Genomic DNA, 25333 nt, shown 5'->3' with positions numbered 1-25333 from the left:
AGCAAGGTTATCTATCGTTTGGAAATGTATTATGTTATATTGACTGCGCAAATGGCATGACGTATATTTGAAAGATGCAAAGAAAATAAGTTAACTAGTTCAAAACTCCTCCTGATAGCAAAACAATCATTCCAATGTTATGGACGGAGAAAAGAAAAGCCAAAGAAACAGACGCTAAGCAAGGAAAAATCACCTAAGAATAAGAAACAGACAGACTAGTACGGCCGGTAAATAGAAACACAGAGAAGAAAAAAGAAGGGAAATTCAAGGCAATAGAAAGACAACCCACCCCCTCAAAAAACGACAGAGTTTACTCCTCGGCACATGATACCGAATTGTAACAAGACAGGTACGAAAGCCTTGTTATACCGTCTATAATGTAGAGGTACTAAAGTAGTAATTCTCCCACAAGTACTCATAATCGGCCAATATGCCGGACACAAGAGATGGTGTCCGCTTTTTGACACCATCAACAAAGGCTTTGGTCACGTCATCGTAGAAAGCCCCGCGCATAGCCCAAAAACCCATAGCCCAGCCTCGTTTGGTCCACTCGTCTCTCTCAAGTTGTGGGGTTCCCAGGCTGCGGTTTCTAAGCTGACGGGCGCCATATTCTAATACTACACCCGAAATCCATGGCGACCATTGGGCCCACTTGGACTTTGGCTTTGTACGGGCAATGTGTGCTGTGAGGACAGCATAAACTAGGGGTGCGAGTATGTGCATGATCTCGGCCGCATGGCCGGTTCCACGAAGTTGACTAAGGAGGCTTGTAGCGGGCTTGATGTCATCGGCGGAGAGGACTCGCCCAACAAGGTAGCTACTGATGTCATTTGCATCCGGCAGCGGTGGCATAACCATTCCGGTGCGAGGCATGTGCCACTCTTTATCTTTAGTGTCACTTGGTGCTGAAGAGTTGGATGTGCCCAATAAATCCTCTAGTGTCTCTTCTCCCATGAGCTCGCGGAGAGCAGCGCCATTGTCATCATCGTCAAAAGCGCCTTGAGGAACGGTCGGCCTCTCGGGTAGAGTGGGGGTCACGAGGGAGCGACTTCGTGTAATGCGCAGTAGCAATAATCTGCAAAAGGCCTTGACGGCCTCTAGACCAACTACGACTCGCCAGCGGAGTCTCTCCCCTCCACGCCGTTTCGCAGCCATTTCACAGAGAAGTTGTACATATGATGCCATTTGCAGCAATGTGGCGATACGTCGGTAAAATGAGCTCCGCGTCGCCCAATGTCGTGTGTATCGTGTATGTAGAGATGGCACACTACGAGGACCGGGGAGGTGGGTGATGGCACGGGAAAGAAGGCTGTCGTGGTACATGGAAAGCAGCTGGATACCAGAGTGTAGAGACTCGGATGCAATTTCAGCATCTCTGAAGCGACCTTTGTAAGCGACGTTAGAGTGAGGGTTTCAGCAGACGGCGATGACGATGATGACTATACAGTAATGTACCGAGGCCATCTGGTGGAACTGTTGCAATTAGGACATGGAAGTGGACATGGCAAGCTGCATACCAGGAATGATATACGTCAACGACCGCAGTGCTGACTCGATTTGAGATACATTTCCAGCATTTTTTTCAATATACGAGTCGTACATGCCCAGCCAGCTGCTACTAGTATTAGACTGCATAGGGCTATGTGGTGTTGCGCGATGCGAAGAGGCCATTGAATCAATGCACAAAGGGCGTGAGTCGTTGTGTGAGCCCGCTTTGTTGTGAAGTAAGGTAATGAAATGTCGAGAACGGATTAATGAAAGGAGGACGAGGCTAACGACGGGGAAATGACAAGACAAATTACAATTATGATGAGTTGGATTATTGATAAACAAAAAAAGGAGCGATGAGAAGCGAAAATGAGAGAGAAAAACAGGCAAAGTGATGTCAGTGATGATCCTCACGGCCCACAAAGTGCATTTGTGAAGTAATTAATTTGACGCAGGTACCGCGGTCGTGATGCTTGTTTAGCGTGTAGACATCGCGATGAACCGAGGCTGTAGAGAGGTTAGCTACCGGGGCAGGATGCAAAAAAGGGAAAACCCCGTGAACTAAAAAAAACTTAATGGCACCGATAAAAGAATATCGAAAACTAGTGTAACGTGAAATAAAATAAGGGATGAATATTCAAGATAAAATAATACATGGACAAAGTAATGACTCGACTGAGAAAGATGATGTACGATATTATTAATATTAGGAAACATAGTAGTACTTGACCTTGTACTTTTTTCTTCTTCTTTTCATCCCTGGTATGACCAAATGACTCCAGCCTCGATATTTTCGATAGATCATAGACACCAGCGATAGTCGATGGAATCCGGCCCATCCTTGAGCTTTTCGGTTGGAATGGTGATTGGATTGACCTTGACACCTTGGATACTGTCGCGTCTTCTATTATCCCAGATCATATAGAAGCCGAAACCAAGAGTCAGCACCATACCGAGGCCGCCAAAACACGCTGTAGTCACAAGGGCAGGGATATATTTAGGTGCATCCTTGTTGAGGAAGATGTTGGAACTGACGACGCCCATCAGATTGGCTACCGGCACACTGACTGACGTCAATAGCATGCGCCTGTTCTCGTTGGCGATGTTGTTGTTGTACAGAACATCGAGAAGCACACTGGGCGCAGATGTTCCCCAGGTCATCATGAATGAGGCAAAGTAAGCTACGTGGATTTTGTGCTCGACATCGATGGCGGCATAAATAACCATTCCGATGAAAGTAAACATGAACCCAGCAGCAACGTAAGGGAAACGGACGCGATGATAGTCGGAGGCAAAGGCTAGAATCAAGAGCATGGCAGCGCCAGTCACATTTGGCGCTACAGTGTACAGATTGGTCTTGGCAGCTCCGTATCCTAGGCGAGCAACAATTTGGGGCAAGAACAGGTTGACACTCTGGAGGGGCACACCAAGACACACCTGGATGGCCAGGATAATATAGGAAGTGGGCTGGCGGAAAATCTTAAGAGCATCTTTCAGATCAAACGGCTGATTGACCTTGGATGAGGAATCGATGGCCATACGGTGATAAGCCAATTTCTTTTCTTCCTCATTAAGAAATGACGCCTCCGACGACGATTTGGGGAGATACCACATAGTGAACAGAGACACTAAGATGGTTCCAGAGCCTTCGATAGCAAAAAGGTACCGCCATGGAGCCAGAGCGCCTCCCTTGATGTGGAAAACACCGTAGGCAAGAAGACCACCAAATGCAGAGGCAATTGACTGGGCAGCATAGAAGATGGCTAGTCTGCGGGCAAGCTCACCGCGGCGGTAAAATCTGGGTCATGGGAAGATGCGAGTTAATTTAGGTACGTGAAGTACAGAGCACGGGGGAGGTGAGCAACGCGGCAACAGCACATTGGTTTTTTTGGGACTGGAGAAAGACAATCAAGTTGAACAATGGCAGGGCTTTCCAAGGGTCATGTGTACGTTTTTGGGATAGTTTGTTTACTTACAAAGTCTGGTAGTAGATCACGAGCGGAAAGAATGCGGACTCGGCCATTCCGAGAAACCAACGCAGAGCCATTATGCCAGCAAAGTTATGGGCGGTAAGCACCAGAAGTGTAAACGTTCCAAAGCAGAACATCATGCACGGTAGCACAATGTGAGGACCATACTTTTTTCCAGCAATGCCCAGGAAAGGGGCGGTCAAGACATACGGCACAAAAAAGACGCTGAGAATAGTGTTGTATTGTGTGCCGCGGAGATGGAGGTCGCGCTCGAGTCCATTGGTTTTGGCGTTGCCCAAGTTCGATTTGTCCAATGAGTTGAATAGATACATAACAGCCAGAACGGGTAACAAGCGGAGATCAAACTTCCATACAAGAGCGCGTTCAGCTTTGGGATCAATGACGTAAGCCCCATCGAATTCTGTGGCTCTGGCTTCTTCAATGCTGTGGACAGACCGGAGAGAAGGAGTCTTCTCGGAGCCACCGTTGACCTTTTCGGCGGAATTCATGATGTATCGGGCAGACGAAAGGACAACAGACAAAAAGAACACCGAGAAAATGAAGCAAAAAGGAAAGGGAGGAGATCGACAAACCCACAGGGCCAATAGAGAAGATGAGCTTTGGTTTGCGGCAGTAGCAGAGACGGCCGCGCCATCTCGACGGCCATGGTCTTTATATACACATATATATAGATCTGCCACAAGGAGCCCTGCTTGGACATATCGCCGTTGCTTATCTGTTCCCTCTCTTTCGCCTCCGACTCGGAGTGTCTTCTTTGTTGTTATCCTTCAGCTAACATAACCTGTAGGCTAGCGAATCCGCAATGCTTCCCTTTCCAATGGACGAATTAGGGGTTAGAGATAAACCCGTCGTGCTAACAATGGCGGCAAATGGGAATGGGCATGGTGATAATAAGATAACAGACACTAGTTTCGGGTCAGCCACCCCACTACTGAAGAATTATGGGTCTTGTTGCTCTGATCTTGCATGGTATGTTAGGTCCGTTAAGTTTAATGTTCGTATCTGTGCGTTATGGAAACGGCTCAGAATAAGGCAAAGCCAAGCCTCCTGTTCTTTGAAATGCGAAGTAAATGACAAGGCCAAGCCGGCAACCGTGTCGGATTTTGACGGGCCGTCTGATTAGGCGGCTGTCCTTTTTGGGGTTTCCTCTTTCAGCCTTCTCCCTATCAATCAAAGCCACTTGCGCGTAAAAACCACTGCTTTTGTATCGCTTGAAGCGCTAGACCAGGCCTTCATCCTTGTCGGGACTCTTGATATGATATGATAATGCTTCTCATCGACTACTACAACTCCTCCAATCCATCTACCGATCCTAATCAACTCTGCAATAAAAGCCTTTTGCCGCATAGGCTGGTTAGCGCTGATGGTAACTAGAAACCATATGGATTCAGGCCCGAGGATTTGAGAGTTTCACCATTTTCTACCTACAGGGAAAATAGTGACCCCCATTTAAGGTTTGGTGGGCAAGATAGGACCCATTACGGAGGATCATTACTTATCCTCGCGGGTACATGTCATCATCTATGACATCTCTTATCTTGTCATAAAACCAAGCGGGACAAAGGACCAGCAAAACGATTGGGAGACAAGTCACTGGCTTGGAACTTCTGTACGGAATAGGCCGTTTAGACAATGGAAATAATGTGGAATTAGGCGGAGTCTATGTTACCATGCAATACAAATGAAAAAAAAAAAACCCCCCCCAAATATAAGTGGCCAAAATAAAACGATAAGAGGAAACCAACCCTGAGCATACTTGGCAGTCTTTGCTTTGTCTATCGCCCTAAAGTCTAGTCTGTTGATGTAAGTACCGCTGCTAATATGTCAAAAAAGACGTCCAGCTTTATGCTGCCAAAAAAAAGCTAAGTTCTTTCGGTAATACCATACCGACTGTATTAACGAAAGCTTGTTGGAATCTTTGAGGGACTTCTCTTGCTAGGGCTCATGCTCATGCTTCGGTCGCGGTAATCGGCACCGCGGAAGGACCCCTTGTACGGACTGCGTTTGCTAGTGGGGGTTTGGGGGGAGCCATCAGCGCATGCATTCTATGCCTGGCTGACCTGGGTTCGTCCTGGTCCATGTCTTCGCTCATCAATGCCATATGGCGTCGGGTTGATGGTGTCTGCAAAGGAACATACATATAGCCCTGGCTAGGATCCGGGTACCCTCCAAAACCTGGACCGGCTGGTGCGGTAGGCGCCGAGGACGTGGTGATAGACGATGTCGAAGGGGTCTTGGGATATGCGTTTCGAAAAAGCGATACATTGGCGGCAAAAATTGCTATGAAAAGCATTCCACCAACGAGGAGCTGTAAAAAGATAATGTTAGTCTAAGCTGCACTAGCATAGGCAAGTATACCAGTAGCAGGTAAGGCCAGTAAGTTGGATCTCACCCATGAGCGGAACTGCATAGTCCCTGAAAACTCGTTCACGATTTCAGCTATTTCGCGAATTACAACACGAATACTCATTACAGCATCGACGTCTCTTTGCATACAAACATCCCATTCTGCACATCGGTCTCGGAGGTATGGCACTGGGCCCCCAGCTTGGCCACACCGGTTTTCTAGATAGTTTGTTGTACACTCCTGTACCTCGTTGATCGAATTGGCCCGGGCCGCTGCATTGGCTTTATCAAGGTCGGATTTAATAGCACCAATGATTTGCCAGCAAAATACCATGACACCCGAGAAGATAGCCATATTGAAGCCGACCTGAATCCACTTGTAAAAGTTTTCAGGGGCATTTGGATGTTCCTCCATGGCTTTAAGCATGCCACCCATCCAACTCTTTGTCTGTGGGCGGTCTCGTCGGCGCTGGGGAATGCTTGAACTAGATGATGATGACATTGGCCGCCCATCGTCTTCAGTCTCGTAATCCGAAGCATCGGTGTAGTGGCCTAGTCTGTATCTCGAAGCTCCCATATCTCTATCTAGCACTTGCCGTGTACGTCGGCGAATGACTTCCATGGAAGAAAACTCGCGGTGGGCACGGGGGATTTCGCCACGGCCAGGCCGGCGCGAGCTTTTCACGTATCGATGTCGCTTGTCGATTTTCGTGGGCGTTATAGTAGCAAACGAGTCATCTGTTCTATCGCCCTCGGGTGTTTCCATTTCGATGTCCGATGTCTTTTCTGTCATGGTTGGGCTGCTTTCGGGTTCTGAGTACATAGACTCATTGAAGGGCCTGCGAGGTGTAGTGAAGGCTGGGTTGCGAAATGGGGGCGCTGCATGTGGCTGTAGCTTTGGTGTAAAGGGATTGTTCGATGACAGGGCGACGAGTGGCTTGGATGGTGTTGAAGGTAGCTTTGAAGATGAATTGGCCGAAGCAAATGGATTCGAAGCAAAGACGGCTGGTGTTGGTCGACTCGGAGTTCCAAAGGCTAGAGGAATATTAGCTTCGTGAAACATGAACAAAGGTAGCATCATGTGATAGAGGGCAATGTGGCGAGCCATGGCAGAGCATGGAGTGGAGGAACTAAACATACGAGGCTGCGACTGTGCGGTGGTCGCACTGTTATTGTCAAGATTGTTGTTGCTGTTAGTCACATGCTTTGTGAATGGGCTGCTTGCATCCAACGGTCCTGTGCCATGATACTCCCAGTCCATGGGACCTTCAAATGTTCTTCGATCCATCATGATGAGTGGCAGTTTTTCAGAAGCGCCTCTCGCTTAGTTGGAAATAGCGACAATGTATTCGATTGTTTTTTCTTTGAGAGGGGCGGACTATCGCGATATACGATGTATGTGGATGTAATTAGAAATAAGTTTGCTTTGGCAAGGACGAAGGAAAAAAAAAAAGCGAAAACCAATAATCAAGAAAAATAACAATGTGTAAACAACAAGACCAGAAACTTCGAGGAAGCAAGTCTTTTGAAGCTTCCACGATGCTTTGAAATATCAACGAGTCTTTGATAATTATTATAGCCTCTGTCTTATGACGGCATAATCTCATTCAAGGGGAAAAAAAGCCACAGCAGCCAGAAGAGAAGATGATTGTTTTCCTTTTTCTCAAAGCTTTTTTGCATTGTTACGAGTGGATTTCTTTAGTTGTAGGGGCAACCAACCATAGGGCTTTGAGCTTGTTGAGATGCCACGCTAGAGAGTTGGAAATTAAGTAAAGAAGCCTACTACGTAGTAGCCTCTAGTTTCGCTGGACGCCAAGTCACGTGCATCGACAAGGCTGACAGCGAGTTTCCAAAAGAAAAAAGGGTAGAAGGCTGTCTGAGATTTTGACGTTGTTGTCGCGATTAAGATTGTTGAAATTTATCTTACAACCTGATTCCTTGATGTAAAAAAAATTGATGCCTCTCTATGCAACTCTTCTCTTTTGTACTAGAAATCTAGATCAAACCATAAAAACTCAACCTACTTTCGTATTTCTTTGATACGACTCCTCAATCTCATCTCTCGTCGCATCATATACCGTTATCTTTCTGCTCACGAAGGAAGGCTTTATCTACCTAGACGTAACTCTCATTTATATTGACCTCGATCGGAACTCAACTTACGTCATTATGTCTGATATAGACTCTTCTACCAGATCGTCTGGTGCTCAAGAAGCGCCAATCAACAGCCATGCCGACAACGACGACCACGATCTCCTTTCGGAGGTTGATGACGCTGATGCAGAGGACTATGACCCTGATAAGGCCAACATCGAGGATCGACCCGTTACAATTGACGAAAATATTGCCCGCACACTGAAGGCTGCCCGTAGGGCGCCTGTCGAGGCAGAAAAAAAGCCCCGTGAAGGTCGCCGTGAAAAAAAGCGACCTCGCGACGAGGATACCAACATGGGTGACGCCCCTGATGTAGCTACACGACCTCAGAAGGCCCGGCTCACCTCAGAAAACGCAACAAAGCTGCCTAGCAAGGCACAGGAAGACGAATATGCCAATCTCACACCAGAAGAGCGCCGTCGCAAGGAGCTTCAGCGAGTTCTTGACGCAGCTGGTAAAGCGCCAAAGAAGGCGCGGAAAAAGAAAGGCGAAATGGTATGTATGCCCTCGTACCGGCTACTTAGGTTTTGGCTCTTGTAGCTACCGGAGTACCTGAATACCCCCCCCCCCCCCCTCCCCATGATGTTTTACTGATGTCTGAATTTCTAGGATCTTGATGACCCCATCGATGATCAAATCAATACTCTGGTTGTGCAGATGGAAAGGGCATGCCAGGCGGATAACGATGCTCGACAGAATGGCCAACCTGCAGTTCATAAGCTACGCTTGTTACCTCAGGTTGTCGCTATGATGAACAGGAATTCGGCACAAGCAGCTGTTGTTGATCCTGACAGCAGCTTTTTACGAGCCGTTCGTTATTTTCTAGAGCCACTATATGATGGCAGTATTCCTGCCTACAACATCCAGCGCGAGTTATTTTCTGGCCTCATGAAGCTGCCTATTGACAAGGAAGCACTCTTGAGCAGTGGCCTAGGAAAGGTTGTTTTCTTTTATACCAAGTCTAAGAAGCCTGAGGTACCCATCAAACGTATGGCTGAGAAGCTGGTTGGTGACTGGAGTCGTCCAATCTTACGCCGCACTGATGACTATCGTAAACGGCATGTTGAAACTGCCGAATATGATTACCAGTACGTCAATATTTTGTTTTTCTCACTCCCCCTTTCGAGTTTTTGGATTCTGACCATGATTACAGGGCTGCAAAACTGGCACAACATCAAGAAAGCTCACAGATTAGTCTTTCCCAACGTCCTGGGCTCTCGTCGCATGAAGCCGAGCGCCAAAGAGCCCTTGCTCTACCCGATACGTCAGGTCGTGCCCGTCTCATGGACCGGCCTGTCAGTTACACGGTGGCTCCCGTCAGTACTTTCAGTGGAGCGCCTCGTGCCAATGGCGACCATCGTCCGATTGGCGCTAGTGGTATTGACGCTTTCCGTCGTATGGCATCGAAGGCTAAACGCCGGAATGCTTAGATAAGGTAACTTGGTTTCTAGCTTGCCTTGTCTACTGTGTTAATGGTGTCGTTATATCGATTTCCTCTCCTTTGATTTTTAGCGTATGGAACATTTTTTTACTGGTATTATTATAAAAACTACCTTCATTTGGAAATGAGCAATGTAGGTGTTGTACTTCAAGATAATGCTATGCCAGAATACAAGCAATCTAGAATTAATTGTCTTTTTTTGTTTCAATGGGGGCGTAGTGTATTTCTTCATTACAAGTTATGCATGGTTGGGAAGTGTTTGAACAGCGTGGATAGAGAGCAATGGATCAACAGACAGTAAACGGGGGGAGAAATCTATGTGTTTTAAACTGGAGGTTATACCCACCCCTACTGGCAAAGATTTAAAAAATCTAGAAACAATCATAGTATGCTGCAAGTAGAGGGGGGGGGGGGGGGGGAATATGATGGGGTTCAGACAACAGGGAAAGACAACAACAACTAAACCGTTAGTAGCAATGTCTCTTATCTCTTGCGAGTCTCACATGCCCACCCTTCAATCTTGTCCCCTTGCGATCCAACTTCGAGGCCTTCAATTTTGATACCCTTCATATCCAGCGTATCCTCTAGCCACCGATGGCCAGCCATACCACCGGCATTAGCCCTCCGCTCAGGAATCAACTCTAGCATCGGAATCAAGAAACTTGAAATTTCGTTTGCCTCCGATTCTTGCAGTTGATACTTCTCCCGCAGTACATCGGGGAGGGCCCAATGACGTAGACGATGAATATTCCGAAGCTCTCCCTTGCGGTTAAAAATCTCTAGAGACCATTTTCCTGACATACATAAGCTTCGGGGGAATGGGCCGAGTAACTCGATGATTTGTGCGATATGGTCGTCGTCCTTTCCATATTTAGTGCCGGATTGGGGATCAAAGAGATAATCTCCAGTTATCAGTTCAAAAACCTAAAGTTGCGTTATTAGTACCAGTAAAATCCCGAGGGGTTTACGGATCGGAACATGAATAAATGTGACTGTGGGCTGCGTCAAACATCCTCTATTTGACAAAAACGGGTATGCACTTACCATAGCGGCCATACTCCAGACATCAGTACTAGCCCCCCACTTCCCACCCAAAATAACCTCGGGTGATCGGTACTGACGTGTCTGAATGTCATTGGTGAAGTGATGGTTTACCCAGCAGGCATTTCCAAGATCGGCAATCTTTACACTGATGATTTCGCTGGAAAATAGTTCTTCGGCTTTACGCTTGTCACTGGGGGTTGATTTGTCCAAAGACAACGCATCAGACAAGTCCTTGCTCAGGATATCACTGATTAAGCAAGTGATGTTAGGTGCGACGTTTTCGACACATATAAAGTCGCCCAAAAAAACACAAAGCTGTAAAAGGGGGGGAGTGTACTTACGCTGTTTTTTCCCGCTGTTTCTGCTGCTCTTCAAGTGCGTCATCTTTAGTTGGGCCTAGAACATGTCAGTTCATATTTCAGGATAACAGGAAGTTAATAGGATACCCATATCAACAACTATGATTGTGGAGTGCATACCGTTACTGTCAAGAACCTGGCCTAGACTTGCAGTACCAGATGAGAAGGGATTACCATTATGGTTGAAGCTGGTATTTAAAGGAGAAGGTAAAGGCTGACTTCCGGTAATGAGAGTACGGCGACGTCTTCTGCCATTGCGATTATTCTCTTTATCATTAGGGTCGCTTTTGATGACCTTCTTGACAATTTGCTCCACGTCGCCGATGTCGATGAGCACATTCTCGGGCTTCAGATCTGTGTGAATGATGCCACACTCTCGGTGTAGATAATCCAGACCCAGTAGAACTTGTTTGGTAATTTGCTTGACATAGGCCATAGGGATTCCACGATGGTTCCAACGCTTAATAAGGCCCAATAGGTTTTCGCCAAGAACTTCAAATACCATACATACATGGACGCCGTTGGGACCGTTGTGCTCAAAGGAGTCCAGCAAGCTCACCACATGCTTGCGACCAGGATGATCTGGGTTAGCTTGAACAATTTTGTTCAAAAGCTTGATTTCATCGATAGCAGTTTCCGTATAGTGGGGGGCTGACCGCACGACTTTGAGAGCGACGTGTTTTCCGACCTTGTTATCACGCGAAAGCCATACTGTAGAGAAATGGCCCCAGCCAAGCTTTCGCACAACGGTATAACGGTCGTTGTTGAAGTTTTCGCCGATGGTCACCGGGTGATAACCACCGTAGCAATAGTCTTCAGAGTCTTCTTCGTCAGGAGCATTCTCGGTACCGGTGCCTTCGTCGGCAGAAGAAACTGAGTTGGGAGAATCGGGGCCGTTTTGAGTGTTTCTGTTGTTGAATAAAGCATGTTAGTATGCGACGTTAGCGGCCAATATGGGTGCGATGTAATTGTAGGGTAGAAGTTGTCAGGGTTCGTGGTTGAATGATGAATGATGTCAACAACATAACAAGGGGCCAAAAGAGGCCAAGCAGCAAAAAGGGAACAGGAGAATAGATAGAAAAATAGGGCCACTTCTCATAGCAATTAATCATGACGCTCGACTTCGGCAATAGTGCAAGAGGTAGACCTCCTAGATTTTTTTTTATTTGCAAAAGGGTAAAGGAGGTTATATACCGCGTCTTAAGATGATGCTTCTTGGTGTTTCCAGTAGAAGGCATGTTGAGAAATTGTACTGAGTACAAAATTCGAAGTTGGAATACGAAAAAAAAAGACAAGATATTAAAAGAGTCAAGTGCGGAGATGTGAATTATGTAGGGAAAAGAGAAGAAGAAAAATGAACAAATATAGAACAAGCGCTTAAAGCCACGAGGGGGACAAGAAAAGAAAATAGCAACGAGATAGGCAAAGACAGGCAGCGAATAGATTTCAACACAGGAGGAAAAGGCTGGCAGGATTTGTCGGCGTGAGATTTTTTTTTTCGCAGGTCTTAACAAGGCTCACACCTAGTATGATGCAGCGCAAGAGTTGTGAGGCTTTAGGTCATGGGAGGGAAATAGAGAAAGGAAGTGCAATATGAAGAAAATAGAATGGCCAACGTCAAAGTTAAAATTCACCTGACATTGGAGTGGGAGAGAAAAGCCAAAAAGAAAAAGAAAAAAAAAGTAAAGCCGAATAACATCCTTGTGTCAATGAAGAATTGTATGTACCATGAAATCAGCACAAGCCTAGCCAGGTCAAGACAAGTACTAAAAACAATCAATAGCAGCACAGCGGCTACGACCTAGTGGAGCCTTTTCCGTCTTGATGTCTGTCTTGCCTTGTACAAGACAAGGGTTGGTTGAGGCGGGTGGCATGAATCAACCAAGACTAATTTGTTTGCGACGGCTATGATCAAATGATATAGAGGTGGACATTGACTAAAAAAGCGGGTATTATGAAGGGAGCTGGAACGGCAACACAAAGCCTGTCACTCGGACGAGGAAGCTGTGTTGTCATGGCTAGGTGCAAGTGCTGTGTGTGTTTGGGTGGGAAGACAAGAGAAATGACGTGGACATGGGAGTTGTAGAAGAGGGGCAAAGGAAAAAAAAATGATGACAACATGGTAAGCAAGGGGCAGGGAAAGAAACAAGTGTCTACCGAGGGCATGATAACAAACAGCGGCCCGATCAGCCAAACAAACGGAGTAGGACAAGAAAGAGTACGCAATTCATACAGAGACTGCAGAAAAGACGGAGGAGTTTTAGAGATGTATGTAACAATAGACAGCATGGGCTTGAAAAACCTAGACTTCTAGACTATGTGCCGTATGTCTTTTCTGAACATCTGCTCTTCCACTACAAAGCTTCAATGTCGCTCGTTTGTTCTCGGGAAGGTAACGGGAGCACAAGGGAAGGGGGGACATCTAGAAGACCTGAGCGCTTTGTCACTCAAGAAGAAGCTATATAAACGTCAATGCAGAGTAGTAAGCGTAGAAGAGTCGAAAGCTCAAAAAGGCGAAAAGATGGTAAGATGAAAGACGAACAGGCGGGTGGATATAAATAAGCCCTGTAAATGTTGTGTGCATGAATTTGTGCTGCAAGAGAGCTATTAAAGGCATCAAGCCGTGTAATAGTGCAGAGTGCAGAACGACGGGCCTAGAAGCCTAGCCGGCGACTAAGTCGGCTGTGGTGGATTGGAGTTGGAATAGGTGCAGAAATATGGGAATATAGCATATAGCAAAATAAAGGCAGGAATAGAGAAAGACCAAAGGGAGGAGGAGGAGGAGGAGGAGGATAGCGAAAGATAATGCCCAACTCACCCGGCATCCGAAGTTATTATGGGCTTCAGAGCTTCCTTTTTACGCTTCTTAGCAGCCGCGGTATCGGAAGAAGAAGCAGCGTTGTCTGCATCAAGATAGCCGGTGGCATCAGTAGCGTTGTTAGTAGTGCTAGATTGGTCGGCAATACTGGAGTTCTTGCTGTTTGAAGCCGCAACTGGTCCCGAGTTTGATTGCGGGTTGTTTCCGGTACCGTTGGTGCTACCATTGGTGCTGCCATTGGGATAGGAAGCATCGCCAGCCTTAAGATGGCTCAGAGTCGGGCCGTTGGTCGCAACGTCGGCCATGATTGCCTAAGAATAAAGGTACAATTGTGTGCGTCGGTCAAGGATAAATAGCGAGGGGAAAAGAAGAAAGGTAAGTAAGAAACTGTCGAAAAGACTTTTGTGTGATTATGGTCGGGATTATGTTCGTTTTCGTCGACGGCGTCGATATCGGTATTGGTAATGGGAAGGTATTATGTTTGTCGAAGGATACTTGCAGGATATCGCTTGAGGTCAAAATGCGAGAGAACGGCACGGAAGGAAATGTCGGCTGGCAGGACAAAATAGAACGAAGAGAGATTTGGCTGTGCACAAGATGGCAGAATGAAGTTTAAAGTTCTGTTCGGTCGCTATGGTCTCACAATATTAAAATGTGTGGGGGTAAAAAAGATGAGGAGGTAGGAGGACAGGACAGGATCCGTCAATGGGAAGAAAATACAGGAGGAAAAGGACAGACGTAGTAGTGTAAAGTTGGCAATAAAGAGAAAACGAAGGTTTAAAGATACATATGTGTGCAAGACAGTCAAATATCTGCATGAGGCGATTAACCCAGCTTCTTTTTGGTGTTTTCTTTTTCGTTCTTTAGTATGAAAAAAAATAATGCACGATGAAATGAATCACGGAGGAGAAGAGGGGGATGGAAAAAGAGAAAAGAAAGGAAAGCAAGGAAGAAAGAGACAAGGATAAGAGGAAAAGACCAGCGCTATGTACATTACAACAAGTACCACCGAAAGAACAGCAGCGAGAGGGGGACCACAATACAGCAAAGCTTGGGTTGGGGAAAGTAGGCAAAAAATAACACAATGCAAAGACCAGGCAAAGTTGTGGGTGGACATGTGTGGGTACTGGGTGCCTATACTTTGCTGTACCCTAGCTCAAGGAAAAGCGACCCATGCACATTTGGTTATGGGTTGAGATATTTCTTTCCAGTTCAGCACTTGTTATTTATATCAAAATTGCTCTCCTCGCTGTGTAAGCATCTGCTGGTTGCTGGCAAGTCATCATCAGCTCCAGATCAAGGTTCATGGTTCCTCCAAAATAGATAAGATAATGGGCGGCTCCTAGGGTTATCCGATTCAAATAACCCTATCAGCACCACGTCAATGATGGACTTCGACTCCTTGTCGCTGGGTTGTCACACGTTGTGGAACCCTCCTGCGGCGGATAATGGAGATCTGTAGGTATGCATGTACGTGTTTCACTGGTTTGGTAACATCGACTTTGGCGTTTTATGGGGGAATTTAGATGACCTATTCCATTGTCATTCATTCAGTAGTTCTGACAACTCATAGCCAAAGCCCTTGTTGATCTACTAGGATTTAATACTTGCAAGGACTTGGGTCGACCATTATTGTTATTTGCAGTGAAAAACACAAAGCCTCCATTATTATCACAAACCTAGCGCCCTTTACTTCTATGCGACCTACTCCACTACAGTAAGCTTTTCAACTGTCTTGGTGAGCCCTGTCATAGGGCATACTGCCGGCTTCTCGCTATCGCCAGCTGACATGGCCATAGGGCATGCGCCGGTCTTGACGTTTTCATCTTGAAGATCCTTCAGGAACTCCTCGCCATCGCGAACACACCACTTGGAGAAGAGGTCGTTTTGAATCCATATGACCTTTCCTAAAGCGCGAACCATGGCTATTCTCTTGGACATTGGCAAGCCATTGTATGTAAGAATGGATTCGTTAAGAAGGTTCTGAATCAAACAGAGCGTTGCGTTGATGTGGATGTACTCGACGTGGAGGGGTTGGGCTCTTCTGAGGCCAACGTGCATCGCACTTTGAAATGGCAAAATTGTAAAGTTAGCGATGGAGTCCCAGGACAGGAGATCAAACGAAGAGAGATGTGAGGGTGAGCAGAAGTAAAGATATCGCAGAGCACAAACATTACGTGATGCAAAAGGAAGACTGGAAGCTTACCCAACGTTGTCGAGATACTCCCAAAATGCCATCTGAGATTGATCCGAGCAGATCTTGGCTAGGTAGGAATTCAGGAACATCTTTCTTTGCTTCAGCTCGGGGCTGTTCTCGTCCAACTGGTCCTCAACAGGGCCCTCGCCCCGAGTATCACGAAATTGAAAAGCACGGGCAGTGATATCATAGTTGAGAAGCTTGCGATAGATCAGGTGCACGACTGCAGGAATAAGGTCTTTGACAAACTTTGCGCCGAAAGCCAGGGCAGCGAGGTCATCTAGAAAAAGGAAAACACAAAATGTGTTGCCATGGTAGTTAGCCCTAAGTATGGTGAGTGGGTGGGAGAGGGGCTGACTGGCGGCATGGCTCCTCAGCATGCTCAACACCAGTGCTTGATTTCTGCCATACACATACCGCTGTTGAAATCCAGGAAGTCGTGGAGGTATTCTATCCGAGCCTCCAGGCTGGTGTAGAGGGACTTGCGATCAATATGCTTCATGGTCGAAACGGGCTATTCTGATCCTATTGTACGTCTATACGGGGGAGAGAGATTGAGTGACGAGTGGTTGAAGGAGCACAGGCACTGACTGCTACTGACAAATGCTCAAGGTAGGTAGGTGGATGGCTGGAAGGGAAGAAAGATAGTAGAGGGGGAGGGAAAGGAAGAGAAAGGAAGAGAGGGAGAAAGGAAAGGAAAGCAGGGCCGAGGGAGGAACAAAGAAATATCCAGTAGGAGGAGAGCAAGAGAGCACAAAAGACGAAAGAGCAGAGAGAAGGGGGGTTCGCTTACTCGTTCGAGAAAACGGGAGGATGGCCGATTTATAACTTCCCAATGATTGGACCAACTCCAGCTCCAGCTCCAGCTTCAGCTCCAACTTCAGCTTCCGCTGGACTCGACAAACTTCCAACCCTAATCTCCAAGGGCCGAAATAAAGCACAGCACAGTACTTGCGGTACGACTTAAGTCGTAGCTCAGAAATAATCCAGGTCAAAAGTTCATGCGGTTCACCACGACCTCTTGTAGGAATGCCAATAAGGAAGAGGAAGAGGAACAGACGAACAGGGGGGCACCAGCAGGGGGGACACGCCCAACAAAGTCACTTCTTCTCAAACTCCACCCCCCCTTCCTCCATGTCACCGATATCCTGTCATGGTGGTGAAAGAAGGTACAGTTGTCTCTGGCATGATTTGATATCTAACATCCGGGAAAGTTGTGTGGGAATGGGAAAGAGTTGAGATTGAAAAGTCAAGAAGTCCAGAGGCGGATAGAAGTGGATAGGGTCTACGGCCGATTATGGGTAGTTTCCCGCGACAAGGAAATAGTGCATGTTCTGTGCACAATTAGAGAGTTTATCTCTAGAAGAAGGGGGGAGGGGAAAAAAACTCCGCTTGTGCCGTAAAACATTGTCATTGTCGGATGAGAAAGGGGGCGACAGAGATAGAGAGATTCGCAACAAAACGGGACCACAAGCGGGCAGAGAGAACAGACATTGAGAACGGCGACAATGGAAAAAGAAAAATACAAAAGAAAAGAAAAAGCCTGCACAGATAACGCATCTCGTTCACCATGACTCTCTTGCATCACTCTCCACCCGGATCCGTACCCAGGCCCAGGCTTCGTATCAGCCTGCAGCTCTAAAGTCAGCTCGCAGCTTATCCAAAACTTCAAAGGGATGATTGAATGAAAACAGACAGCCTTGGGTGTAGTAGCGTACCTGAACGCAAGGGAGCCAGCCAGCCGGGGGCCACGCTGTAATACCTAGCTCTGCCTGTATGTAGTTACTGTCTTCTAGCCACGTGTTGGAGTAGGCGGCTTATTTGGCATATATTTCGTTTGTAGTTTCTTAGGTTTCCTTTTGTTCTCTAGGCGTCGTCGTAGCGGTCTCCGTCTCCTTCTCATTTCTCTCTCCCCTACGTATGTGTGGTGGTGTCTCTCCTCGCTTTCATATCGGATACCCTTCCTATCTTGTCTTGTCCAGGCCTTATTTGGCTTATTATCTCGCCTTAGGTTCAATCGTGTTTCCTCCTCCCCTCCCCATTAATAAATCAATGCGTTGAGTCAATGTCAGGGACGGGCCCAAAAGAGGAAAAGTCATGGGAAGGATTTAGAGCGGAGGGGGAAAGACAAGGGAGGTTCGAGCACTGTCCCGCACCCGCCCAGCAAGTTCGAGGAGTGCGCGGAAAACAAAGGGGAAAGAAGAAGACGGATGGGAAAGGAGGAGATAGGGAGGAGGGAAAGGAGAAGTAGAATAAAAGGACTGAGGGGGCTGACGCATGACGGACAGAAGAAGGAAGCTGAAATAGCAAGTCAGAGAAAATGGAAGAGAGTCGATAGTGGACAGGTATTGCTTGGCTTTCGTCCTCTTCTGTTGCCGAGTGAAAATTAACACGAGACCCACGACCATGGTTTGCTCCTCGCTTTTTATTTTTCATGTCTTTACGATTGCTGTCAACAAGGAGAGCTGAATCTAAGGTTCATACGCATCTCCACTCTACAACGCCAGCCTGGCCGTGATGTCAGTTTACGGGACCCTGTGCCCGTGACCTCCTGGTCAGAATGTCATAGTTGGCAAGGATTCGTTGGGTGAGTGAATGGATGAGTATTTGCATCTATTGCCCCGTGTGAGGCATGTTTTGTCTTCGCTAAAAGGTCTGTGCGGGTGATGCAATTGTGTATGTCCCTAGGCGAATGAATCGTTTGGTCACCCGCGCTTGCCAAGATTTGTTTGGGTTGATGTATACTTGCAATTTCTTCGTCCTTTTTCTCCATCCTCATCTTGTTATCTTCGTTGTTTATCTGTGTGATTAGCTGTCTGTTAATTCACATCACATATCCGTGCCCCCCCTCTATGAGTGTTGCCGTGTGTTGTGGGATTCTTTGTCAGGAAGGGGGGGGGGAGGGGAGATTGGCTGATGATACTGATATCACCCTCAACGAAAGACTGCTCAAGAAGCTTTCGTCTCCCATCCTCAGGCTCTTGTCTTATATTCATTCTCCTCTCCCCTTCTCATTATCCGTAGCTAATGGCCCACGTGGCTAGCTGCGGGTTGGACGCCTTTATCCACCAACCAAATGCACCAAATTGAAAATAAGAGCAAAAGGGGTAAATAGTGCGAGTAATTAGTTTCTACTTTTTATTTTTATCATCTTGGGCTCCACCGTTTGGTCGATCTCATGTCACGTGACCAGAAACATGCCACAAACCCTTAGATGAGCCTTACAGTCTGGTGCCTGGTACTATGTGCTCTTGGTCAATTCGTGTGCTTTGGGATAGAAGACGCTCAACTTTGGTTCATAGACTTTACATACTGCTAGCACTATTGCTCTAGCCACTATTTTTGCTAGCGACTAGCTTGTCACTTGATATACCTCCTCTGTATCGCTTAACCCCTCCTTCCACTTCGTCAAGATTGAATCGTTAGCCATGTTATTAAAACGCCACCAGAGGGATGTCGATGACCAGCTGGAAGACTCTGGTGGGCATAGTGAGAAACGTCTAAAGTATAGCAAAGATAGCCCGGCTTCGGCTGGATGCTACGAGAGATGGCAAAAGCTGGAGTCTGCCATCAGTTTACGCCATGATGGCTATTTCTCTGTCTTGTCCGACGAAGTCGTGCTTCGCATTATGGGCTATTTGACTATTGACGAAGTTCTATCTTTGTCGACAGTCTCCCGGCGAATAAGCAGGATAGCTGATGATTCTCAACTATGGCGTTCTTTGTTCCATCAGCATTTTGCTAGGCCAAGAGCCATGCGAATTTTGGGCCAACTTAAGAAGCACAAACAAAAGGTCTTGCTATGCAATGGACTCTTGGAGGCCAGAGGACAAACTGGAGATATGCCGATTTCTAGCCATCGGGCCCATGAACTCACTGACTGGAAATCGAAGTATAAGTTGCAGTACAACTGGGCCAAGGGCAGATGCCATTACGAGGAGATGACAGTTGAAAAGAAGACCCCTCGTGGCCCTATGCCCTCTCCACGATATGCCCAAAATGGACTGATTGGTATCGCGTCATCAAATCACGGATTGAGAGTTTTTTCTATAAAGGAGCGCCTTTTCATCGCAGAAACACCGCTGTTAGACGGGGTTCCAACGAGCCTGTCGCTTGATTTCACCTTGACAGAGAGCCACCAGCCATTAGTCGTGGTTGGGTTTGAGAAGGGGGCGTTTGCGGTCTGGAAGTTGGAAAGACGCTCGGAATCTTACCTTAAACTAGTCCTAAGACATGACGCAAAGGAAGGTATCGGCAACATCAACAAGATCGATTGTTCGTTTCCGTACGTCATTGCAAATGTGAGCCCAGACAGGGTGCAGATATTCGACATTGGCGGGGCGCTTGATGCAACTCGCGGAACACTGGACTCCCCAGTTGCAAGGCCTACTCTTGTATCAACGCTTCGTGGGAATTACAATAGAATCGGATCTTTTTCCACCAGGCATCACTCTGCTTCATCAACAACGATCAGTATTGCTTTCTCGTCATCCTCTGTCCATGGATGGTGCATTGGGCTTCAAGAACTACACATTAAGAGACAGGATGGGCCAGACCTTCCTAAAGTTGTGCTCCATAGCACTCGCTCTTTTATGAGGCCTGCGCAGACATATGCAAACACAGCATCGGCTATCGTGAACGGCAGCGTCCCATCTCCGGCACTACGCCAACAGCCGCGGTCGCTTGATTATAGTCACCCGTACTTGGTTGCTACGCTCCCGGACAACACTCTTATGCTTTTTATTTCCCAGTCTACGGAGGAATCGTTGACCATAACGGACGGTGTGCAATTGATGGGAAGCACATCGGCTATTGCAGGTGCTGGGATCACATCCCGCGGAAAAGCAGTAAGCATCTCAAAATACACAGATGAACTTCGGGTATGGGATCTTGAAGCACTTGGCTTGCTTATGGCTTCTCAGGCCATGGAGATCAGTAAAATGCGGAGATCACCCAAGCTCAATCATAGACGAATATCTACGACAGGCGTTGGCAGAACCCGGGATTGGACGGCTTTATCCATGGCCGAAAATACACTTGTACGCCCAAGACCAGGCTGCAAGAAAACGATGCCCATTGCCCACGCGCATGAAGATAGTTGGTGCGAATGGAAGAGCGATAGATTTTGGACTGGGTTCGATGATGAATATGTAGCTGTATTGAAGATACTTGAAGATGGGACGGAAGCCTTGACGCTCTATGATTTTACTTAGCGTCGATCGTAGGATTAGCTTTTCTGGGCAGCATCGCAATACCGCCACTTGGACAACTACTACATCTCCTGACGATACATATGGCAGCTTTGTATGCTGCAAGAAGCTATGATGACTCATGATGAGGCTTACTTGTGGAAGGCTTCACTTTGGGTTATATAACTGTTTGTAGTATTCTAGTTTTAAGGCCTTGAAGATGTGGTGATGGTGATTTTACGGGAGCACGGCAGTACCTGATGGAAACAAGACAGACTGTGGAGCGCGCAGAAGAACATGCAACAACGTCATTCGTGTAGGTGAGTGGAGTTGAATGTTTTAGAGGCTCGATTTCTCGTTGGATATACATCACATGACAGATGGAAACGATACAATAGGAATATAGGGACGGATTGGATGTGCTAGGTTGGGGACATGTGCAAAACAAGGCTTGCAAGAAACATTTCAGCCAATGCTTAGCCACTTGTGTTGTGGTGTTCTGGTGCGCTGGTTTCGATTGTTGGTTGTTGAGTTCTCGCAGCATTGAGAAAAAGAGGGCACCGCCATTGTAGAGCAAAAGATTGGGCCTGGACATCCTGTTTGTCTCTTGGGCAGAGGAGTGCCTTCTAATAAACTGATTTGATGTCGGTTAGGCAAATTCAAATATTGTTTTGTTATCGAAATTTTGAGTGTGGAAAGTGGCATGACAAGTAGGAAAGCCGGGTGACTGAAGCGTTGGTGTGCTGATTGATGCTGATTGGCTTACAACTGCGATGAAACAACCGCATTGAGCCTGACGACGGTGAGGCTTGGTTTTAGTATCCTTATAAATTGGCAAATACGATGTACATGTAATTGTACATAGGTACACATACATATGTGTATATACTCAAGATTGTGCAGTGCAACTGGACTGGGGAAGAAGGATTGGGAGTGAAAGAGAGGCTGCCCATGGATGACGCACAAGCCTTCCCAAGGTGGGAACAAGATAAAATATCAAGCAAAGAATAGAAATCTACCAAGGTCTCATTTGAGCGGCCTTTGTAAGAAGAAGGAAAAAGAAAAAAGAAACATATCGGCGCTGTAGCCGCGTAGAAAAGAGGGGTTGAGGAGTAGAAGGTGTGTGTGTGTGTGGGGTGGGGAGTGGGAGGGGAGGGGATGGCTGGCTAGATTGTCACGTTATAACCTTAGCTGTATGGTTTCTTTATTGCGCTTTTATCTTTTGGGTTCTGCCTTCTATTTTATCCTCTACTGCTTGTATTCGTGGCGAGTTGCAATCAGGATATCGGATATCTATCTGACTTCTCTTTTTTCACTGTCACCTGATCTTGTCGCCGCTGTCCTTGTGTGCAGCGCTTCCCTGGCCTGTTATCTTCCCAAAAGCCGCCAGGGCACGTCACGTAGAAGGACATGCTAATTAGCATTGAGGTTCTTGCTCTATTGCCCTTACATATATAACTTTCGTATGCTGGACATTTAAAAAGCTCCAAAACAAGCACAAAAGAAAGGCCTCTTAGCAAAATATGCAGGGACATCAGGCAGGGCGATCGGGTATGTCTGCAGGAGCATGTATACAGCTGAGTGTATATGGGCTGGATAAGAGAATTAAAGTTTAGGTGTGTTTTGACTCAATCATAATACTTGCAGTGGATGTGCAAAGTAGCATTTTCTGAAGGCATTAAGATAAGGACCAAGTATTTCAGTAAGAAGGGAGAAGTCCGCTCATTTTTGCTTGTGGAAGCACGGGAAAGAATGCCCACAAGTACTGCCAGGCTAGCGTGTATACAGAGTATTAACATGCACTACGCATTTGCATTTCGGGCACATTTGTTTTGGGCTGTAAGTCTAATCCGAAATAAATCTACTATGTGCGTGATAGGTTGGTTATTGAGACGACTGTGTGGAGGCCGACTTACCCAAATAGCCTGATGAGGTCACCAGTATGAGAGAACAAAGGGCATTGGTAGGAGAAATGTTTATGAAAGACCAATGATATTATCTCCATTCTATTGGATTGATAGATTGATATTTGGCCTGGATATTAGGCTATGGAGGAGATGGGCCTCAGGATGGATATTATATTGCCTGGGAGCAGCTAAGATTAGGCAGCTCAAGAAGGCTGGCCACATCAATGATAGGCTAGTGGGCAGCACATACTTGGTGACCAAGACTCCTGCTTCATCTACTCCTGTCCTCGATGCCAGGACGCTGGCGACAAGCATTATTATGTTGGTACGATAACACGCGTAACTTGCTAAATATAGGATTTCCTCATTTTTTATTTTGTCGCTGTTGATGTTGGTGTGATTTGATAAGCCTGTCTTGGATGACTTACAGCGCAGCCAGTCAGTAAGTAGGCTCTCCTCCTCACTTGGCGTTGGCTTCTCCCTTTCTCGAATTTGCTTACCCCAACTCGCTTTCTCCTTGGGCTTGTAGGGGTGGGTTTCAGAGGGCGAGGAGGATAAGAGGAACAAGCAACATGTGATTGATGAATGGCGGTCCTGCTACTTCTCTTGTGGTTGGTGAGATGGAGGGGATCAAGTGGCTAGCTGAAAGTTGGGGTTTTACCCCTTCCTTCTCCAATGAACAAAGACGGAGGCCAAGGAAAAAGGAAGGACAGACAAGGGACGGGTTGCGGGCTTCATGTTTGTTCTCTAGTATACTTGGTTTTGGTGTTTTTGTGTTTTTGTGTTTTTGTGTTTTTTTCCTTTTTTTTCTTTTTTTTCGTCTTCTTTCCAAAGCTGGCGGCGTTGTGGCATACTGTCGGCTTAACAGCTTGGTGTCGCGGAAGCGGCGTCGGCCTAAAAAATGAATCGTAGTTAGTTACAAAGTCAACAGCGCTGGTCCAATGGGGCTCTAATGAGTTGACAGTAGATAGGATGCTAGGCCAGTAATGTGATTCAGGAACGCGAAACACATGATGGCATCTAGTGCTAGTTATTGCCATATGGAAAAAATCATGTATGCAGGTAGTGGCGGCTTGTTGGGAAGTCTGGTCTAGTTCACTAGTCTCTTACAAGGCAAGAGAAAGAAATGTTGATGACTCAATGAGCCAAGCCATCCAATTGCACTGTCTGGATTAGGCAGTTGTAGGACATTTTGGAGCAGTTGAACAACCAGAATCAAAAGCAAGACTGAATGAGAGACAGACAGGCAAGACAGGCAGGACAGGCAGGACAGGCCACAGGACAGGCCACAGGACAGGACACAGGACAGGACACACAGGACAGGCTCCTAGTGATTAGTGAATGTAGCAGTGAGTTCGCCATGCATCAACATCTAAAGTAGCTAGCAGAAAAGGCAATGGGATGATGGCATACACAAAGCAGAAAAAAGCCTAGTGAAGGTCAGATCGGGAAAGAGGCAAAAATGGAGTCTAGGCTAGGCCAAGCAGGCTAGATGGACATGGAGTGATAAACACTTGAATGCGGGACTATAAATGCTAAATAGAACGCTCAACACTTGGTGGGCAGCGTTCAAGAGGCTGTTTATCACAGGAAATGCCCCAGCCACACAACGTCGGGTCGAGGATCGCGCGGCAAAAACAGCCGTGAATTCGAGCTTACCAAGACTATCCTCAAGTCTCCGCCCAGAGGGGGTCGGCTGGATCATAATGATGCATCATCAAAACAAAGTTGTGCTGCTAGAAGCTCCCAGGATAAAGAGGAATGGGCAGCTAGGCCAGGCATAAAGTGGTAAAGTGGTAAAGCGGGCCACTTTCACATGGCCACCCACTTAGCTCCTTGCAACACAACAGACAGGCTAAGATATCAACGAGTTTAGAAGGGGTTCCTTAGCAGTAGGTAACCATGTTGACAGCGTTATTTTCTCAAGGGGTAGTTATAATGTAGAGAGAGAGAGAGAGAGAGATGTGGAATTGGGGGAGGAGGGAGGGGGGGGGTTGCTTTATCCGCTGCAGCCTACGAGGCAGGCAGGTAGGCATAAAATATGTATAAGAAATATGCATACTTGTGTAGGACAAGTGAACAAGTTGTGTAAAAGTACGTGCACAAATGGCTGGCTGGTGGTTAGTGCAAGGCTTGCTGGCCCTTCCACGGTATAATTGTATGTCTCACCATTACATCTTGCCCAATGGCCTGTATAAGCCATGCGATGGAAAACATGGAGTGATTGAGGGCTGCTAATGTTACGAGAGAGGCTAGAATGGCAATGGCAGCAGGTCAGAGAGCGCGCAATGACATGAAACTGTGGTGCAAGAGCAAGCAGAAGCGGGCAATTTTTTTTGGGCGGGGGGAGGGGGGAGTGCACAAAATTAGAGGTTGGCTAGCAGGCTTGCGAAAAAGGC

At 46.8% G+C, this 25333-nt stretch overlaps 8 protein-coding genes across 8 annotated transcripts; 2 read left to right on the top strand and 6 right to left on the bottom strand.

Annotated features, from left to right (window-relative positions):
• Positions 1-372: 372 nt before the first annotated feature.
• Positions 373-1671, bottom strand: HOO65_090059 (Peroxisomal membrane protein PEX16; the record flags this gene model as incomplete). The annotated part of the gene is made up of 2 exons (XM_071004547.1): positions 373-1385; positions 1518-1671. 2 exons carry the CDS (start codon positions 1669-1671, stop codon positions 373-375), a joined length of 1167 nt encoding a protein of 388 aa, XP_070855945.1.
• Positions 1672-2289: 618 nt separating this feature from the next.
• Positions 2290-3967, bottom strand: HOO65_090058 (MFS transporter; the record flags this gene model as incomplete). The annotated part of the gene is made up of 2 exons (XM_071004503.1): positions 2290-3286; positions 3465-3967. 2 exons carry the CDS (start codon positions 3965-3967, stop codon positions 2290-2292), a joined length of 1500 nt encoding a protein of 499 aa, XP_070855944.1.
• A 1407-nt stretch (positions 3968-5374) lies between these two features.
• On the bottom strand, positions 5375-7116 carry HOO65_090057 (Di-sulfide bridge nucleocytoplasmic transport domain-containing protein; the record flags this gene model as incomplete). The annotated part of the gene is made up of 3 exons (XM_071004498.1): positions 5375-5486; positions 5540-5808; positions 5872-7116. The coding sequence occupies 3 exons, from the start codon at positions 7114-7116 to the stop codon at positions 5375-5377; spliced, it is 1626 nt and encodes a 541-aa protein (XP_070855943.1).
• Positions 7117-7994: 878 nt separating this feature from the next.
• HOO65_090056 (Transcription factor IWS1) lies at positions 7995-9409 on the top strand (the record flags this gene model as incomplete). The annotated part of the gene is made up of 3 exons (XM_071004531.1): positions 7995-8474; positions 8589-9067; positions 9133-9409. The coding sequence occupies 3 exons, from the start codon at positions 7995-7997 to the stop codon at positions 9407-9409; spliced, it is 1236 nt and encodes a 411-aa protein (XP_070855942.1).
• Positions 9410-9903: 494 nt separating this feature from the next.
• On the bottom strand, positions 9904-12061 carry HOO65_090055 (Protein kinase dsk1; the record flags this gene model as incomplete). Its single annotated transcript, XM_071004472.1, has 5 exons — positions 9904-10344; positions 10465-10711; positions 10806-10860; positions 10944-11731; positions 12018-12061. The coding sequence occupies 5 exons, from the start codon at positions 12059-12061 to the stop codon at positions 9904-9906; spliced, it is 1575 nt and encodes a 524-aa protein (XP_070855941.1).
• Positions 12062-13637: 1576 nt separating this feature from the next.
• Positions 13638-13946, bottom strand: HOO65_090054 (uncharacterized protein; the record flags this gene model as incomplete). The annotated part of the gene is made up of 1 exon (XM_071001587.1): positions 13638-13946. The coding sequence occupies one exon, from the start codon at positions 13944-13946 to the stop codon at positions 13638-13640; it is 309 nt and encodes a 102-aa protein (XP_070855940.1).
• Positions 13947-15345: 1399 nt separating this feature from the next.
• HOO65_090053 (uncharacterized protein) lies at positions 15346-16340 on the bottom strand (the record flags this gene model as incomplete). The annotated part of the gene is made up of 3 exons (XM_071004576.1): positions 15346-15706; positions 15848-16118; positions 16256-16340. 3 exons carry the CDS (start codon positions 16338-16340, stop codon positions 15346-15348), a joined length of 717 nt encoding a protein of 238 aa, XP_070855939.1.
• A 2926-nt stretch (positions 16341-19266) lies between these two features.
• On the top strand, positions 19267-21051 carry HOO65_090052 (F-box domain containing protein; the record flags this gene model as incomplete). The annotated part of the gene is made up of 1 exon (XM_071001586.1): positions 19267-21051. The coding sequence occupies one exon, from the start codon at positions 19267-19269 to the stop codon at positions 21049-21051; it is 1785 nt and encodes a 594-aa protein (XP_070855938.1).
• Positions 21052-25333: the final 4282 nt, after the last annotated feature.

The sequence above is a fragment of the Ceratocystis lukuohia genome (assembly GCF_044167205.1).
Source record: "Ceratocystis lukuohia strain C4212 chromosome Unknown Supercontig9_pilon, whole genome shotgun sequence".
Taxonomy (NCBI): Eukaryota; Fungi; Ascomycota; class Sordariomycetes; order Microascales; family Ceratocystidaceae; genus Ceratocystis; species Ceratocystis lukuohia.
This window is presented reverse-complemented; position numbering and strand designations above follow the sequence as displayed.